The sequence below is a fragment of the Vanessa cardui genome, chromosome 16 (assembly GCF_905220365.1).
Source record: "Vanessa cardui chromosome 16, ilVanCard2.1, whole genome shotgun sequence".
Lineage (NCBI taxonomy): Eukaryota > Metazoa > Arthropoda > Insecta > Lepidoptera > Nymphalidae > Vanessa > Vanessa cardui.
Window position 1 is genome coordinate 7,575,744 of NC_061138.1, and position 19,140 is coordinate 7,594,883.

Sequence of the window (19,140 nt, forward strand, 5' to 3'; positions counted from 1 at the left end):
TGAAGCTTTATCACCCTGGAGTTACAAGAATGGCTCACTGGATAAAAATAAAGTATCTACCATATACTGTAGGGGAAATTAGAAATATGATAAAATCTTGTCGTGTTTGTTCAGAAATGAAGCCAATAACGTACGGAATCCTATTCCTAGCCCAAACATAATCAGAGCTACAACTCCGTTTGAAAAATTAAGTCTAGACTTTAAAGAATAAGAGGATTTTTATATCAATTTTAGGGATACGAAACAAAAATATCTGTATTTTTTACTTTCTTTTTATTTTACAAATGTTTCTCATTAAAACAATTCAAACATAAAAATGATTGACATACATTGGCGTATTAAAATCGTGTCTAAAAAACTTTCCCATAAAAAATTAAACAATAAAATATTCTTATATGACATTGAAATGGTAAATAAAATTAAAAACAAAAATATCTCTTTAGAATGACTGTTCACTATGAAATAATTAATATAAGAAAAAAATTGAATGGTGAAATTAAATCGATAAATAGTATAATTTGTTTAAAATACGAGCGGAAAAAAAAAGTGCAATTGAATGATTTATCCCTCTCGGTGGCGAAACGGCGCTTGAATTTGATTCAGCTCACGCGCGGTCCAATGCCAGAGACGATACCCAGTTGGAACGCGTTGCGCCACGTCTCCGCTGCCTACTATAAAACGTCCACTGAACTCGGCAATGAGCATCACTTACCCTCTGCAGTAGCATCAAAAACACACAAACCAAATCACAATGATGAAAATTGTAAGTAAATAAAATTCACTGTTCTTTTTTTTTAATTTATAATGGCGTCACAAGTTCAAGTCACAATAAGTTAATAATATATTGTATTTATTTTAACAGATCGTCCTCATCTCTGCGCTGGTCGCCATTGCTGCCGCCAAACCAGCTCTAGTCAGCGCCCCCCTCATCGCCGCTCCCGCACCCGTAGTGACTGCGACGAGCTCTCAATACTACCACCGCATCAACAACGGTTTAGCTGCCTACTACGCTGCTCCTGCTGCATACGTCGCTGCCGCACCTTACGTAGCGTCTCCTTATGTAGCTGCAGCCTCCCCATATGTAGCCGCCGCTTCTCCTTACGTCGCTGCCCCAGCGGTCGTTGCCTACTAAATATATTTTCCTTATTCGGCCCCGATATTGTGATATTATGAAATAAATTGATGTACTGCATTGAAATTACTTTTTTTACTACTACACTTACACGAAAAAAAACACAAGAAAAAATATAATACTTTATATATTATATACAAAAGTATTAACTAAGTTAACTAACTTTTGTTTGGCAATTATTGACTATTTCTGCTATACGATAAACTTATAATTAATTAGTTGATTAATGTTGATTTTGAAAATCAACATATACTTTATTCTATTTTGCATCTTCAACTCATCGTGTGACATCTTTTTTTTACTTTTTTGTCTGGACATTTTGTTGCGCAATTTGGCATAACATCCAGCACATTTTCTTGGAACATTTTATAAATTGATGTGTTTGCTTATTTGATACCGTTTTTAAAAAAAATAAAATAATTTCACTAGTTATATGAATCAAACAAAGTTTGATTTCTGTCGCCTAAACGTGATGAACTCATAAATACTAAACGATTTCATACGGTTTCTAACAAAAGTTTTGCAATTCTATACTTGTAGCCTCATCTTTTTCGGTGTTTAATACTTTTTTTTCGATAACGTCGCGCTATTTATTCAAAAATTTAACACACGATTCTCACTGCCGACTCATGCACAACACTGGTCGCGCGTAACCTCCGCTGTGTGCGGTACGAGGTCACCGCAGTACGAGGTCTTTTAAGCCTCGTTTCGCACTAAGGTAAAATTTTATTTCCTCGGTGCGGTACGAGGTCGAAATGACCCCGTATTAAATAAAGTAAATACAAGACTGCATTCTGTTTTTAATAGGGATCATATATGTATATGTATATGTTTATCTCTTTCCTAATATATATCAAATAAAAGTTACGACCTCAGCACGACAGATAAGTTTATGTTTTTCTTAGCCGCAGGAAGACGCATACGAGGCTTATTAGACCTCGTACCACAGTGAACGTGTTAACGCAAAAATTTAATCGCACAAATAAATATCAACCACTAGTTGAAGAGGTAGAATTGCTTTACGTTAATCCAAATAATTCTCACATACGTCTATCGTATGATAGATAAACTGCTGTTTCAAACCGAAACTTAGCACCCTTAGGCCAAAGTCAAAGAGAATCTAATGAATGAATTAAAAATGAAGTACCGAGTGATGTTGAATAAACTTCACCCAGGGAAGATAATACATCAGATTCTATCTGATCTACAGAAGAGCAATTACCTGAATAAAACCGCTCCACATCTGCGGAAAAGGAAGCAAGTTCGCGTAGTTCAAACAGAGAGCATAGACTTCCTACGCGATTACAAGACTATGTTTTAAATTAAAGTGTGGGAATGTCATCAGTGTCACACTATGAACTATGTACTTATTTTATATAGAAAAAAACCATGTGTACGGTGTTATCTTATTACTTCCTTGTTGGTAGGCCAGTTTTTATCCGGGATATTTGAGTTAATATGATGAGCCGCAGAGATAATTAATAGGTAACTTTCGGTACTAAAAATATCCATACACAGCTGTTGTTTTTATCAATTTGATGTCACCAAAATTACTTTTAATTAGAAAATGTGATTATTTTACCGAAATGTATAGTTTTTGTGGCTTCTGGAAATGAAAATCAACATTCTGAATTACTTTATCAACAATAAAATACCCTATTACCGACGAGTGTAAAGCTTTTGCTTTAAGTGTGGGACTTTATTAGGAATATAACAAATAGTAAAAAGTAGAAGGTAAAGTTGTATATTTCTATTTTACTTGAGGGTACACCAGAATGTTCTCGTATCTAGGTCTCTAGGTCTATGCCAGACGCCAGTAAGCGTGATTGGGGGAGAACAGACTCCGTTCGAGTAATGACTCTACATTGACATCTCGACGTATACTTATATTATTCATTACAAAGTAATAATAAACAATAGTAGTAAGTAAACCTTATTTTACCTGTATGATCAGCCTGCTACTGTAAAAACTATACAATAAAGATCATCATCAATATTTCTACTTTTATTTAGCCTTCTGAAAATAGAATGCCATGTAGCACAATAACGCCGTGATATCTACCCATTTGGACTTGCAAGAGGTTCTATCAGTAAAAACGATTTTATTTGTTTTCTTTATAATTATATTTTTGATGTAATTTTTTTTTTAAATTAAATAATAAAAAATTTTTACCTAATGGAAAACCATTACTTTTGATAGTACTGTTTAATTTTCTACGTTATTATTATAAATGAAAGTTTATATGTCTGGCTATTATCTATCTGCCTATTCCAATGGACTTAGCACAAATAATAAACAAACCTTAGATTTACGTACTTCATGCGATTCGCTAATAACTTAGCTATATTGTGCATAACTAAGAATTTATGACTTGACTACTTATTTTCACTTTAATTTTAATTCAAAAATTCCAATAACATTTTCGTCAACGTTCAAATCTCCTTCTTTCGCTAATTCATAGTGAATATTATGATAATATAGCTTCTTTACTGTTATAGTGGAATAGAGTATGTGTATTATATTTTTGTGCATTTTATGCGGGTATTACTTTGTAAGAACTATTCTCAAGTTCCAGTTCAAATAATAGTTTTATGCGACATATTGAACGAACCTGTGAACGACATCTATTTAAATGCATTTTCATTATATTTTATTCATCTACTATTTACTTATAAATCTTTTTTTATTTTTTTTCTAACCTTCGGTAGACTGCATACTATAATGCCTTTACCAATAAAACAGTGAAAAAAATCTTGATTCGTGTCTACTCCCTAACAGGGTTGCCAGATTGGGCGATTTATCGCCATTTGGGCTACCTCGCCGACGAAACGGCGATATAAAAATATGAAAAATCGCTTGTCGCCCAAATGGGCTACATGAGATTTTATTTTGACGATTTTGGGCTACTTCGCCACTTCGGTGCTGTTCTTATCTCTAAATTTCTTAAAACCCTATCGTCGTGACTCTGTGTAGGGATATTGAACGATACTCAATTGTCCATTATAATTTATATTTTAAGTTTTTGTTAAAGTTTGATTGTTTTATTGTTTACGCATTTTTTGCAATCATTTTTTTTAGAAACGAACCAAATATATATATTTTTAATTTATTTTATCCGTCTTGAGTACGATTTCAGATAAAATAAAAAATATTACACGAAAAACTTAAAATAGTATTGGCCATTATTAAGTTTTTCGTGTAATATTTTTTATTTTATCTGAAATCGTACTCAAGACAGATAAAATGAATTGAAAATATCTATTTATTTGGTTGAAAATTCTAAAAAAATGATTGGAAAACATGCGTAAACAATTATTGCCAAAGAATTACCAAATATTTTGAGTGGCAAAATTTATAACTATTGTCAAACAGATGATCAGTCGATAAGGAAGCAAGTTACGTTTGTTACACAAAAAACAATAAAACAGAATTTAGATATTCACGATTTCACACAAAGTTTTTTGAACAATTATTATTAACAAAATAAAAAGTTCGTTCCAAATTTTAACAAAATCCGATCGAATTCACGTCGATTTTGGGCTACTCTGCATTATCGTATGAGGCAGCGATTTTGGGCTCCTCCCCACCCTGGGTTCTGGCGACTACCAAACGCAGACGTCTGGCAACCCTGCTCCCTAATCACTTGGTTCTCTTCTGACAAATGCCAATCTTCTGTGATCAAGTGTCAACTTATAAAGTAAATGTCAATTTTTCGTTGAATTTTATTTATAAAATTTTATTATTCATATAAAGAATTAATTCATTAGTTCATTAATTAATTATTTAAAGAATTTTTGTCGTAATTACTCATAAAATAAATGACGGAAATATAAAAAAACTAATCTTTAGGTTATACTTACTTTTAGAATCTATTACCAAACACATTACAAAATAAACAATATTTTTTCAGGAAACATGCAGAGAATTATTTCACTAGCTAAAACGGTAATAACAACTCAAATTCCAAGAAGTTTTCATACATTGACTACTAATTCAAGCATATTACAAAATGCAACAAGAGAAAAACTACTACCAACAAATCTACCTCAAATAAATCAAGTATGCGGTTTCAAAGTAAAAGGACTTGTAAGACGACGTTGTAAATCCTGCTACTTTGTATCTAGACAAGAGAGACTCTATATTATTTGTCCGGCACATCCCAGGCACAAACAGATGGCAAGGAAACCAAAACCTCTAAATACTTATATATTAACTCATGCTAGCCAAAGTAAAGTAAGGCCATGGTAATAAAATCAAATATAATATAGATTAAAATAGGTTCTAAAAATATATAAATGGAGAGATGCTTAGGAAATAAATAATTTTAAAAATATACTTGACTTTTAATGCAAATCTGAACAATAAATAAAAATGACCAACTAACACTTAATTTTCAATACTAATTGTAAGCTTTTACAGTAGTAATGTTTACTGAAAAATGTATTAATATAAATACTCTAGGATATTTCTTTAATTATTATTATTAAAGAAATATACAATCATATTATTCAGAAAATTCTGTCAATGTAAAATATATTGGTACAGTAGTAAAAAATAAAATAGTTATTAATATGATATAAGTTGCTCTTAAGTTACTTTTGCTGTATTTGCATGTCTTGATTTAATGAAGGAAGGTATTTCATATAACTCGAAAACAAGACATCGTTTCTGTCATGAATAATAATAAAATAACAATAATTCTTTAACAGTTTATTTATATCTAAAATTTAGTTGCTATATTACATTATAACATAAACTATACTGATCTATGATGCACTTGCACTTAAATTATGCAAGTGTAAAACACATAGTAAGTTATATTTAAAAAAAATCATATATACAGCAGTATTTCGATAGCTTATTAACTTGGTTCATCTAAAAAAAAATACTATAAAGTTTAACATTTAAATAAATATTTATTTATGGAATCCATCTATAAAAATATGTGTTAATACTTTCTCTTTCTATCATTTATCACTTTCATAACAACAAATATTCAGATCAATCAGTACACAAATATTGAGTAACTAAAAACACAAAACAATCTGTATTTATTTTCTAGGACATTGATACTGTAGATGTTTACAGGTTCAGTCTCAAACAAATTTAATAATTTATAATAACATTATATTTTATAGAGATACTTCTGCTTATTCACTTTGATTTCTCATTTATATTAGTCATGTGTCTGTTGAGTTTAATGTCTCTTCTTGAGCCGTACTTATTGCATCATCGGGATGTAAATTAATTTGTCTGAAAAATAATTTAATTATCAATTGAAAGATTGAAAAATGATAATTCCAGGTGTTACCAAAGATAATACCAAGTTTGCAAAGTTAAGAATTTATATTTTTGGTTTAATAAGGTTACCAAGTTAAGAATTTATATTTTTGGTTTAATAAGGTATTTCCTCACCTTAGATTGTCAATAAGATCATCAACAGATAAGGGTGTAGTGGGTGTATTTGTACTTGGATTGACAGGAACTAAATTGGGACTTTCAATATGAATACTTTCATTATTTTCATTAGTCCCAGTATTTTCATCTGAATCAAGTACTTGTATATTACTTGTCTCAATATTTTTTATCCCTGCAATACCTAAAACAAATATTCATAAATATATATTTTCTTTATTATAATTATTGTAATGTATTTGGAACATAAAGTAATATTTGAGATTTTCCTGGGTTTTACTAGGTAAAATCTATATTCTGAACTAGTGGCTTCACATTGTATTTGAAGCCACATCTAGTTCAGAATCAGAATCAGATCAGATTGCAATTATTATTATTATTAATTAAAAATATAAAAAAAATTGTGCCACACCTTTAGAAGGTAATGTTGGTATATCTCTTTTTACTTTGCGGCGTTTAGTAGGGTCACTGCGACGTATTTGTATCATGTTATGAAAATCTACACAATATATAGTGCCTGCTAGCAGTAGTAGGCATTCAGTCTCGCCGGAATTATATGTATTTTCTAAATCCATATTACTTCTCTCATCATATTTCCACCATCCTAAAATAGTATAATTTTTTTTTATCATTTACATATATAGGTTTACAATTTACAAGAAAAATTTTGAATTTTTGGTAAATAATAAACAAATAATTGTACTGAATAGTCAGAAATTTACTTACACTAGAAATTTGTGTTGACAGATTCAAAGGAATGGACAAAATTAATGCTATTAAAAAAAGGAAGATATACCATTTCGCCCTTCATAGTACCACTGATATTTTTCTGTATCGCCTTCGGAAGTTATTTCGTCATGATCCAATTTTTCTATCAAATCTGGATGATCAAAATAATCGTGTGGTATTTCCATACGACACATGGCACATTTTTTGCTCTGTATTGCAATGCCCTACAAATGAGACATTTAGAGATACAAAATAATTTCGGAAAATAATTTAATGAAATGTATATATTTTGAAATTTCTCACTTTAACACAGAGAAAACAGAAGATATGGCCACAGGGTAATCGTGTTGGGTGATGATATTTTTGTAAGCAAATAGCACAATCTCTTTCTGTAAAATACAATATAAACATTACAAAATAAGATACGCAATTCGTTATTAATAAAAAACGATTATTACCTTGGCTATCTTTATCCATTATCGAAAGTATATAACCCTCTATAACTTTATCAAAAATAGATTTAAATTTAGTTCTTCCTAAATTTCTTAGCAACTTTCGTTTCGTTTCTCTGTACTATGTACTTAAGTCGTAAATTTGCAATTACTACTACTAAATATTTAATTATTACATTGTGTCAAGCAGATCAATTTTAGATTTTTTATTAAACTTAGATTATGCAAACGTTTATAAACATTACTACTTGGTATTATGATATACATATACAAAACAATTTCTTATTTCCTGAGTTCTGCTACGAGTTGACTTATCTGATTGACAGTTGAGAGGTAAGAACAATACAGTGCACAGATTCAAAATATTTGTAAATTGGAAACTTGAAACCCACAATTATAAAATAAATATACCTTGACAAAGCAAAATCATACAAATTCGATATGACTATGTAATTTACCCTACTTTCCATACTTGATAATAATTAAATAATCATACATGCTGCCGCTCGTTTATATTTATACCAGTATGAAATTGTGATAGGTACCCCTTTGATTTAAAGGTAAAGCCAAAATGGTAAAGAGTGACGATTGATCTACCGGTATTTATCGGTACCTAAAAAAATATTTCTGTACCGAAAAAATAGCGGGCATGAATGCGACGTTGCCGTTCAGTCGTTTCGGTACTTATACTATATTACTTACATTGGATCATCATGCACAAAACTTAAATTTTAACAAAAAAGAAACCACTTCAAACAATACACTATTTCAAAACAAATTAATATGCACTAAAAAGTAATAAAAATAATTGCGTAATCAAAATATTTTTTAGAGTTCGAGTACTAAGAAAAATTAAATATTAGAATATTTAAGTCGATTACGATTGTACAATGTTGTTACAATTATTTTTATTTTTGGAGCCGGTGTCAGCCACGCGTCCCACCAATCAAGAGAAGAAGCGATTACGATTCCCTTGATTGAAACAGTATATTGTCAGTTTTTAACCCCCGACGCAAAAACGACGGGGTGTTATAAGTGTGACGTGTATGCGTAAATGTGTATGAGTCTGTCTGTGGCATTGTACCTACAATACATACCCAAACGAATGATGCGATTTTAATGCGGTTTTTTTGTTTGAAAGGTATATCAGTCGAGAGTGTTCTTAGCTATGTTTGGTGGATCGGTTCAGGTCTTCAAGGTTATCAGGTCGTTTGTTAGATATAATAGGAATGTTACACGCTCAATTTGCTTGCAAGCATATGTGGGATCTGACATTTGAAACACTAATGTCTTCTGGAACCACTGAGCTGGTCTGCTGTTAGGGTCGAAGGTAGGAGACGTAACCTTGGACTGCCTTTTAGTAAACCACCCATTTTGATCTTGTTGGATTTGTCTTAGCTAGTTTTCTTTATGTTTCTAATTGACGAGGACCTGATGCTGAAAATTTGGAACTTAGTATTAAGTATTCCAATACTAGATATTAGCTGTGGCGGTTATCGAATTATTCTCAAATCGTGGAGATACGATAAATTGTAAATTAAGCGGCTATCGCGCAAACTTGCATTTTTTTGGGGTTTAGACGACTCCAGTCCGAGACTTTGTTTAATGAAGACTCGATTTCGGACACAAGTTTGATCCTGTTTATTTCGACGTTATCCTATGAAATATTAGCTCAGCCTGTATATAAGGTTTGATTTGTAACAAGTCATTGTTACGCAGAAAAAACAGAATGGGTATGGGATAGAAGGCGTATTTTCGACATTGACGAATTCTCGACTTTGACTTTGATACTTCGATTTTCAAAAAAGCTGGTAATCCAATTGCAAAAGTTCTCGGGAAGTCCATAAGAAAGAAGGGAGCCTTCGCAAGAAAATTATCCCAGAAAGGTACGTAAACATAATTGCTGACATGTACAGAGACGTAACATCGGTAATAAGAACTACCGTAGGTCAGGCAAAAGCCATGTCCAGTGCTTGCAAGTGGCTGAAATGAAGATGCTTCGGTGGATGTGCGGAGTGACCAGACGAGATAAATTCGCAACGAGTACGTTCGCAGTAGCCTGGGAGTACGTGACATTGCCGACAAGCTCTAAGAAAACAGACTGAACCGAAATAAAATGTCCAAAAATGGATGTTGGTGGACCTTTTGTACATACTACTCGAGGGTATCAATAAATATATAAAACTTTTCCGTTACTAAGTGACTGAGTGACTGACAGACAACGCACAGCATAAACCACTGGACCGAGAGACTTGAAATTTGACACAAATGCCTTAAGTGTCCTAGAGAACAAGAGGGGATTTTTCCAAATTCCCACGGGATAGGGAAAAAATGAGATTTATATTTTCGAACCAAAGTAGCTCTATCTCTGTAACTATAATTATTTTCTAATTTATCTAGCTATCTATTATATTTTCTATGGTTTCAAATTTAGCATGCAAGTAGGTTATAACAACAACTAAAAAGTATTTGTAGGATATTTTAGAATTCCGAAAGGATAGGTAATAAACGGGACTTGTGTGGTACTTTCTTTTTAAAAGTTCGTAGTCCTAGAAACTTAAAATTTGGCAGTAATATATGTAGTTATTATAGCACAATAAACTAAAAAAAACCTAAAAATCTATGTATATAAAATAACAAGTCCTGACTGACTGACTCATCATCCGAGCCGAGCTTAAACTGCTAAAGTTAGGGCCTTGAAAATTCGTGAGTAGGATGGATTTATTGAGTAAGAACCCACTAAGAAAGGAATTTTGGAAATTCTAGTTAGAGACATGAAATTTTATTTTTGGGATACTGATTTAAAATAAGTCGATACCTATTTCAGCGTTTCTGGATATTATCCTTGCCCTAAAGGGTGAAATAGGGGTTGCCATTTCATATATGTTAGTCGGCCTATTTTGAATTTAGATCCATGAAAATTTATTTTTAGAATGCTAAATAGAAATAAGTAGATAGGTAAATATTTAAGCATTTATGACTCTTTCTTTTTCTCTCTCTACTCCTTAAGGAGTAAAATGAGGGTTGAAAGTTTTTATGAAAGTCCGTCATTTATTAAGTTAGAAACATGAAACTTTGTTTTTGGAATACTCATTAAGAATAAGGAAATACATATTTATGCATTTCCTGATATTCTAGCCCTAAAGGGTGAAATAGGGGTTACTATTGCTTATATTGGGTAGTAAGAAAGTGTGCTATTTATGAAGTTAGAGGCATGAAACTAAACTAAATACCTATATCAGCATATATGGAAATTCTACTCCTAAGAAGGTAAAATAAGGGTTAAAAGTATGTGTGAAATTATCATTTATTAAGTTAAAACATAAAACATTATTTTTGGGATGTTGGTTAAGAATAGAAAATTAAATATGTATCAACTTATGAAATTATATTTTTGGGAAACTGGTTAGAAATTAAAAGAGCCGAGATGGTCCAGTGGTTAGAACACGTGCAAGATGAACCGATGATTGCGGGTTCAAACTCAGGCAAGCACCACTGAATACTCATTAGTTTAATCTGTGTTTACAATTCATGTCGACCTCAGCGGTGAAGGGAAATATCGTAAGGAAACCTGTATGCGTCTAATTTCATAAAAAATCTGCCACATGTGTATTCCAACAACTCGAATTGGAACAGCGTGGTGGGATATGTTCAAAGTTTTTGGATATTTTGGCCCTAAGTGTTGAAATAGAAGTTGAAATTTCGTATATAGGTTAGTCTTAAGATACGTCATTTTTAAGTTAGAAGATTGTCGTGCCAATAATAAAACTGAGTAATTTAAGATGCAACGGCATCAGACTAATAGTTACGGCACTCCATAGGAATGTCATTATCACTTGTTGATGGATGGATAGATGAGAAACAGTGTAATATTTATTTTAAGTCCAAAAGGGAACAAACAGTTCACGCTTAAGTCAAGTAACAAAACACAAGGTCAAATCTTTAAAATGGACTGCATGGAGATGAATGAACCACCAGTGTTCTTAACAAAGAGGTCTTAAATTAACGTAACAATTTAAATTAGTCTATTAAGTTATTTATAACCATTTTTCACGCAAGCAACGCCGCGGGCAACAGCTAGGTCTCTAATAATTGCAATAGATGTAACAATTTAATTACCCAGCTTCAAGACGATATATGATTTAGACTCGTATTATTAATATAGCTGGGAATCTATAGCGAACGAACAGCTCTTACGAAGAATATTAATCTGTAAGGATTCTAGTCATTCGACTCCAAAGAGATCTCAGTTCACTCGGACGGGCAATGTTAATTTACACCATTCTACACCCCTATAGGAAGCACTGCCACTGCCAGCCGGTCCTAACTTTCATATGTGTTGAGATTATCTTTCTCGCCCCTTGGTTTCCCAGTAGGTTTAGTTTCACTATTGTAGTCTTACAATCATTATTCTCTAATTCATACCTCTGCATTCACGTCAATGTTTTATTATTTACTTGAAAATGTTTGTCAATTCTCAAAGGCACTTGTCGCAAAATTTGCTACGCGCTGCCAATTCGGTTATGTTTTAACCCTCGCTTGTTCGTTCCTTTATCCCTTGATAATCGTCGCATATCTTTTTTTGTATAAGTCGTAAAGTTAAGTAATGCCGCAGAGTATTATGTAGCCTATATCCAAGAAATTTCTAGAGCGTAAGCCGATCGAAGGGATGCTAATGATTTCAATTTTACTTGAATGTATGCAAATAAAAATGATTCTGCACTTTTGTGGACTATGTTATCAAATATTTTGTTTCACTTACGTTATCAAGATTTGCTCAAAGGCGGCGAAGTGACAAGTCAAAAAAACGATTATATTAATACTTATATTCCATAGTAAAATTGCAAAGTACTGAAATTACGCAAAGCTACGATGATAACTAGATGAAATGGTAAGAATATATCCATTAGGCCGATATACTGACCCATACAAATAAAATGCCACTCATATGTTTCATAATTTAAAATAAAAAAATTAAAAGGGATTTCTTTCCTCAAAATGTATTAATTTTCAATTATATATTATTTGTGCATTTTTATACTATTATAAAATTATACAAATTAAAAAAGTGCAGTAATTAAATTAAACCTCAGTTAAATTTATTGAACATTTAATTCCCATTTTAAAAATGAATTACACAAAGTAAACTGGAATGGAGTGCCAAAAAAAGATTTTATTTGTTACATTTGTTTAGACTTATCTAGTTGAATTAAGTAGAAAACTGCACATGTTACTTGTCTCTTACTTTGATAAGATCATTAAGATCTAAAGCTACACATATTTCCTTAGAGTCTGTACGTGGATTTCGGTCCAAAATTTCTGTAATAGGGTAGTAATTGTCACGGTTGTCAACATTCCATCCTGAATACTGGAATTGAAAAATTAATAAAAATTAGTACACTTTTTCTCAAATGCATGGTAAAAAAAATATTTTAAAAGATACCAACCACACATGTGCACTTGTGAAGAATTTTTCCATTTGATTCCATTGGAATGAATTTTTGTAATAAAGCTTTACCATCTATTTTCCATAGATTCAATTCATCCAATTTTGAAATTACTGTGTCACCATCCCATTTCACGTCAGATTTTAACAGCACAAAGTTTCCAGACTGAAAAATCAGTGAATTTTTTATTAATTGTGAATATTAAAATATTAAAGATAGCTCAATAGATAGGATAGCTTTTATAAAATTAAATATTTAGTCTTTATTGATTTATAAACAATGTATCACAAGCCCAACAATAGCATATATTACTGGATAAGATATTGCCACTTGCAATAGTCAATATCAGTTACTGCTACACCAAATTATTGCTAGCAAGATTCTTACATGAAAATGCTTTGGTATATCTTTAGATTGACTTGAATCAGACTTGTTTCCATCTGAGCCATTTTTTTCATCATCTGAACCCTCTTCCTCATCCAGTTCACCTTCCTCATCTTCTTCTTCATCCTCTTCACCCTCCCCTTCACTTTCCTCTGATGAAGAGTTTTTACGTTTATTTTTAGAATTGTTTAAAGATGTTCTTGATTTACGTTTCCGACCACCACGAGCAGGTTGTTCATTCTATAACAAATATAGGTACGCTTTAAAAAATTGTGGTATAATAATTACTTATTAAAAGATATATAAAAACATACTTCTTGCAGTACAAAAGCATAAATAAAATGACAATAAAATATAACATATACTGTAGTCACATTATTACTACAGCATCACCTTCATTAATTAGTATCATTTAGTTGACTAAGATTCAGCTCAACTTATTATCAACCTGTCCTTCGAGGACATCACCTACAAGTAACATGTCCCAACTAATGCATAGAATAATATGTTAATTACAAGTCCATGCAACAACAACAACAACAGCCTGTAAATTTCCACTGCTGGGCTAAAGGCCTCCTCTCCCTTTGAAGAGAAGGTTTGAAACATATTCCACCACTCTGTTCCAATGCGGGTTGGTGGAATACACTGCTTTACACAAGTCCATAAGTGATATCAAACTTATATTTTTTATCTATTCTATTGTAACTTTTAAGGATCATATTTTTGTCCAATTCAAATACAAATATTGAAAGATGTATGTACTAAGATAAATTAAAATACATAAAAATCTTGTTCAATACTTGTCGTGTATAGCATTACAGTAAAGATACTTAGAAAATTAATAATAATTAAAAAATATTATTGGAATTAAAAATATGATTGAGAGATGCCAGCGTATGTTAGATAGCGCTGCAACCTAACCTAAGGTTATGTATGTTAAAAAAATATTTCCTAAACCACGCGCCATTTAACTTTGACACATATATACATAAAATCTATTTGTAACCAAGTGTAGTACCTATTATGTTAGGTTTCATAATAATATTCATATCGTTTTAAACTTACCGAATCGGCATCCGGCGTCCAGTCCTCTCCCGAATCTTGAAATTCTTCTGGTTCAGCCCCAGGCTCAGAGGCGTCAGATTCATCATCGGCTTTCTTAAGCGACTTTCTTTTACGCATTTTGTATTAAATAATATAGTTACAAGTGCAGACAACAACAATACAAAATGCGAAAACGCGAAAACCACAATAATAAACGAAAGAATCGCTTCAACTTGTATCCATGAGCAAAGCAAGAAGCCAATTTAATGTTGCCAGTTGCTAGTTAATAATATTAAAATAAACAAATCTATAAAGTTGACAATTAATTTACAAAATTTGAACAAAATGTAGATTTATTATATTTCTCCTAGTTATGATAATTCAGTTAAAAATTACAATACGATTATGGCATATTTACCTACCTACTAACAATATTAACTTCCGCTTTATAATTTCTGCAAAACCAAAATGAAAACAAAAATCGGCCCAAGCAATGTATACGCAAACATAATTATATAAAAATAGTATATGTATATCTTCAGTAATATTACAAATCCGAATATAACTCTAAGTTACCGATTGACGCCTCAATATCTGCTTCAAAATCTTCTGAATCAATTTGGATGAAATTTAACGTATAATGTATATATGTATAACGTATGTATAATGGGGGTGGCAGTTTGTGTGTTATAGGTAATGTTTTACAAATTTCATGCGGTTAAAACCCACGTTTACCTATTACTTGTAAACAATGATATTCTATTAAACAGATATGTTATATCCATACTAAACAACAGAAAAAAGTGTGCCGCGCTGGGGACTGTTTATTTTACATTTCGTTACAAGTAAAAATGATAGCTTGATAAAAACAATAAGTTAAAGTGATAACTAGATGTTTTAATTATGCAAAACGTGTTACTACGTAATTATGATGTATTATAACGTATTATTACGTAAAACGACTAAAGGCAAACGTCCCAATTAAGACGTGTTCTAGTCTTCAATTTTTGCGCGTTAATGACATATTTGTTTACTAGAACATCATTGTTTGTAAAGAAAATTTATAAGATATTATTGTACTTTTAATAATGGGACTATGGTAATTTTTTAAATAAAAATACACTCCATCCACAGAAACACTTTGAAGCATAAAACATAATATGTGTTAACCTAAAATGTGTTTCTCAAAAAAAATATATTATTTCATTTACTTTTTATTATTTTTTTTACCATAATTTATCTTTTTAAGTCGGGGAGGGAAATATTTTTACCTCAATTTGCAATCAACACTTACATAATAAAAATTATTATGTTGAAAGAAATTAAAAAAACTATTAATTTCCCTCCTCCTACTTACTACTATTATAACTGGTTACAATTTTCGAAATAAAGGTTTTTTAATCGACCGTAAAAAAATGTGCGAGACAAAAACTCAGTATTGACAAATGTTTCGAGTCTAATAACCGTTTTGACGCGAAAATCTAAATTGACATTTTGAAACTGCTTTTTTGTAATAAATTAGAGTGTTTTGGATTTTTAATATACTATATATCCTATAGCCTATAAAAATATTACATCTTCCTTATTGCTTAATTCCCTCTTCCCTATTCCCGAATACTTCTTAATCCTTTAAAATAAATGAATGGCTAAGCGTTTTTAATTATTTAATTATACGTAAAATGAATATTTGTATCTCCTATACCTTTTTTACTCTAGCTAAGAAATAAGTGACCATTAAGATCAATACTTATGTTTTAATGATATGCTTCAAAAATTGGGCGACGCTGAAAACAAAGTGATTCCTTTCTTTGAACTTCAACAAATTAAAGCCATATGAAAACATGAGTCTCGCATTATAATCATAGAAAACAATTTGAGTATTGCATTTGTTGAATTATTTGAGTACCGATTCTTTATCCTAGACTCATTTGAGAATTAAGTCACTAGTGAAATTTTCTGAACTTATTATGTTTTTACAATGTATATATTATTCTTATTCATAATCCTCATCTATACAATCACATAACACTCACTATTGTGAAATATTGTGAAATATTCACAATTATTATTCAATCACTCACTATTTAAAATTAGTATTTACTGCGACGAATGATTTGATTCCGAGTGAACTCGAGAACACGATTTATATCCAAGAAGTTTTCAACTTGGGGTTTATCCCTAAATTTAGTGCTTATGTGGGGTGTATTTATTTAGGGCAATTTTTAGGAAAAACTACTAAAATAAAAATTTACTACTAAAATTATATACTTTCTGTAAGTAATATAATCTGTATTTGTATATAATCTGTTGTTATTTGTCACATCAGCTGATTGCGTCATTGCATTTAAAACAATAACGCAAAAACAAAAAACAAGTCGTAATATATAATCTAAATTGGTAACTATCATTTTGCAAATTACAGTGAGCATATTACGTTAAAATGAAATTCCAATATAAAGAAGAACATTCTTTTGAGAAGAGAAAGACCGAGGGCGAAAAAATACGCAGAAAATATCCAGATCGCGTTCCAGTTATTGTGGAGAAAGCCCCTAAAGCTCGTCTGGGAGATCTCGATAAAAAAAAGTATTTGGTGCCATCTGATTTAACCGTGGGCCAATTTTACTTTTTGATCAGAAAACGGATTCATCTACGTCCCGAAGATGCATTATTTTTTTTTGTTAACAACGTAATACCTCCCACTTCTGCAACAATGGGCTCGCTGTATCAAGAACATCACGATGAAGACTTTTTCCTTTACATTGCATTTTCCGATGAAAATGTTTACGGCTAATTTTTCTTTTAATTAAAATTCACTTTAACATCCATATGCAAAATTTTCTATCCATATGGTTGTCTTAATTATAAGGCTTAGCAATATTGATGTATTATGTTTTTAAAAGGTGATAATTGATTTAATTTGCGATTTAATCTTTCAACTTTGTAAATGCAATGTTATTATAGTTTTAGCAAAATACACTTATATGGGCGAAAGTATTCTATTATTCCAATTTCTTTGTTTGGTTAAGAGTGTAACATTTATGTAATAAACAATAAATCTATTTAAAATACATATCTTATATTTATTCATATTCCTACTCCAATAATTTTAAGTAAGCTTGTATTTAGTAAATGTAATAATGTCCATATCTTGATCAATTTTACTAAAAAAAAAAATTTGAGTTGTCTTGAAACAATACATTATTTATTACTATGTATTTAGTTTATTTTATGCATATAATATCTTCGTCAAATCAATATATAAAATAAATTGTTAAATTTTTACAAAACATTATCAGTTTAGTTTTGAGGAAAAACCTGTTGCTGATAAATGAGATATCACTATGTAGACAGGTAAATAAAAATAAAACTTCAATACCGAGTGTGACCTTGGAAACAACGCATAGTTAAATAAGTAACTAACAATACTGTTGAGAACATTCATGTCTGATATTCTTTTGTGAAATATTTTTTTGTTTTCGTTATAGTATAATTAAACAATGAAATACTTTCTTGATTGATTGATAGCTAATAATTATCAATCATTTACCAGAGTATCATGTTTTTTTTTTTCAATAATTTTAACGCATGCGGCATTCCTACCCTACAATCGATTTTGTAACTGAGATATGCTGGATTTGGTTCCTGTATGTAAGTATTTGTAGCTATGAAATTTTCAGCATACTGAATACCAAATCACAAAGTATCCATTGAACGTATTTAATTTACTTTGAGATTCATGAATACAACGTTCCGATCTTGCTGGTATAATAATACTGTATTTTTAGCACACGTATTTACAATTTTAGGACAATATTTAAGTGGCATTAATTATAAAGATGATAGTTTTAGTTAGTGAAAATAATTTTATTACGCTTGAATAACTTTATAATGAATTATCTTAATATGAACGTGACAATCAAAATAAAAAAGAGTAACATGAAAAAGAAAAGTAATACCGCATAAAAATTGGCCCAACGAATCCTAGGATATATCAGGGAAGTGATTATTAATTGACATATATAAAATACACTTTTTTATGTCATAAAAAGATGTTTTAACGAAATAATATAGAGGTGACTGAATAATCTTGGTTATGTTTGCGCATCATTAATTAAGATTAGATAAGAAATTATTTTGTTTTCAATGTTTATTTGCGCATTAAATAAGCTTACTTAAATTATTCATGTTTTTACATGTGTTTTGGAATTATTTGTTTAGTGCAAATTCTTAAATGCCTGTTTTTCGTTGGTTGACAGTGACTTGAGTTGTTAAATTAAAATTATAAATATATTATACGACGCAAAAATGAAGGACTGTAATAAATAAAATACATTTGCAGATTTGTTTACTTTATTCATTAAATCTATATTAATGACAATTATATAATATTATTAATTAAAATATGGAATTGTTGACTTAATGACTAAGTAGACACTTATTCAACACAACACTGAAAGTATTTTAGTTTTAAACTACTCTTCCACAATTCTTCGTTTAACTAAGTAATTGTAATCGAAAAAGATTTTAATTGAGGAT

General features: G+C 30.7%; 4 protein-coding genes across 4 annotated transcripts; 2 read left to right on the top strand and 2 right to left on the bottom strand.

The window, feature by feature from the left end:
* Positions 1 to 615: 615 nt before the first annotated feature.
* Positions 616 to 1,198, top strand: LOC124536283 (cuticle protein 16.5-like). Its single transcript, XM_047112796.1, has 2 exons — positions 616 to 763; positions 863 to 1,198. Exons 1-2 carry the CDS (start codon positions 752 to 754, stop codon positions 1,130 to 1,132), a joined length of 282 nt encoding a protein of 93 aa, XP_046968752.1. The 5' UTR covers positions 616 to 751; the 3' UTR covers positions 1,133 to 1,198.
* Positions 1,199 to 5,828: 4,630 nt separating this feature from the next.
* On the bottom strand, positions 5,829 to 8,056 carry LOC124536464 (E3 ubiquitin-protein ligase rnf146). Its single transcript, XM_047113016.1, has 6 exons — positions 7,736 to 8,056; positions 7,581 to 7,666; positions 7,345 to 7,501; positions 6,961 to 7,152; positions 6,549 to 6,732; positions 5,829 to 6,386 (listed from the first exon to the last, which is right to left on the bottom strand). The coding sequence occupies exons 1-6, from the start codon at positions 7,752 to 7,754 to the stop codon at positions 6,314 to 6,316; spliced, it is 711 nt and encodes a 236-aa protein (XP_046968972.1). The 5' UTR covers positions 7,755 to 8,056; the 3' UTR covers positions 5,829 to 6,313.
* Positions 8,057 to 12,822: 4,766 nt separating this feature from the next.
* On the bottom strand, positions 12,823 to 14,897 carry LOC124536078 (transcription elongation factor spt5-like). Its single transcript, XM_047112513.1, has 4 exons — positions 14,626 to 14,897; positions 13,564 to 13,800; positions 13,177 to 13,341; positions 12,823 to 13,097 (listed from the first exon to the last, which is right to left on the bottom strand). Exons 1-4 carry the CDS (start codon positions 14,740 to 14,742, stop codon positions 12,960 to 12,962), a joined length of 657 nt encoding a protein of 218 aa, XP_046968469.1. The 5' UTR covers positions 14,743 to 14,897; the 3' UTR covers positions 12,823 to 12,959.
* A 2,016-nt stretch (positions 14,898 to 16,913) lies between these two features.
* Positions 16,914 to 17,674, top strand: LOC124536079 (gamma-aminobutyric acid receptor-associated protein). The gene has a single exon (XM_047112514.1). It carries the CDS (start codon positions 17,045 to 17,047, stop codon positions 17,393 to 17,395), a length of 351 nt encoding a protein of 116 aa, XP_046968470.1. The 5' UTR covers positions 16,914 to 17,044; the 3' UTR covers positions 17,396 to 17,674.
* The last annotated feature ends 1,466 nt before the right edge of the window (positions 17,675 to 19,140 follow it).

Coding starts and splice junctions, on each gene's coding strand:
- LOC124536464 (XM_047113016.1), bottom strand. Junction 7,502..7,580: donor TCTGTTTTCTCTGTGTTAAA/GTGAGAAATTTC, acceptor TCTCATTTGTAG/GGCATTGCAATACAGAGCAA. Junction 6,387..6,548: donor GATCTTATTGACAATCTAAG/GTGAGGAAATAC, acceptor ATTATTTTTCAG/ACAAATTAATTTACATCCCG.
- LOC124536078 (XM_047112513.1), bottom strand. CDS start 14,742: ATGCGTAAAAGAAAGTCGCTTAAGAAAGCCGATGATGAATCTGACGCC. Junction 13,801..14,625: donor GGACGCCGGATGCCGATTCG/GTAAGTTTAAAA, acceptor TATTTGTTATAG/AATGAACAACCTGCTCGTGG. Junction 13,098..13,176: donor TTCACAAGTGCACATGTGTG/GTTGGTATCTTT, acceptor TTTCAATTCCAG/TATTCAGGATGGAATGTTGA.
- LOC124536079 (XM_047112514.1), top strand. CDS start 17,045: ATGAAATTCCAATATAAAGAAGAACATTCTTTTGAGAAGAGAAAGACC.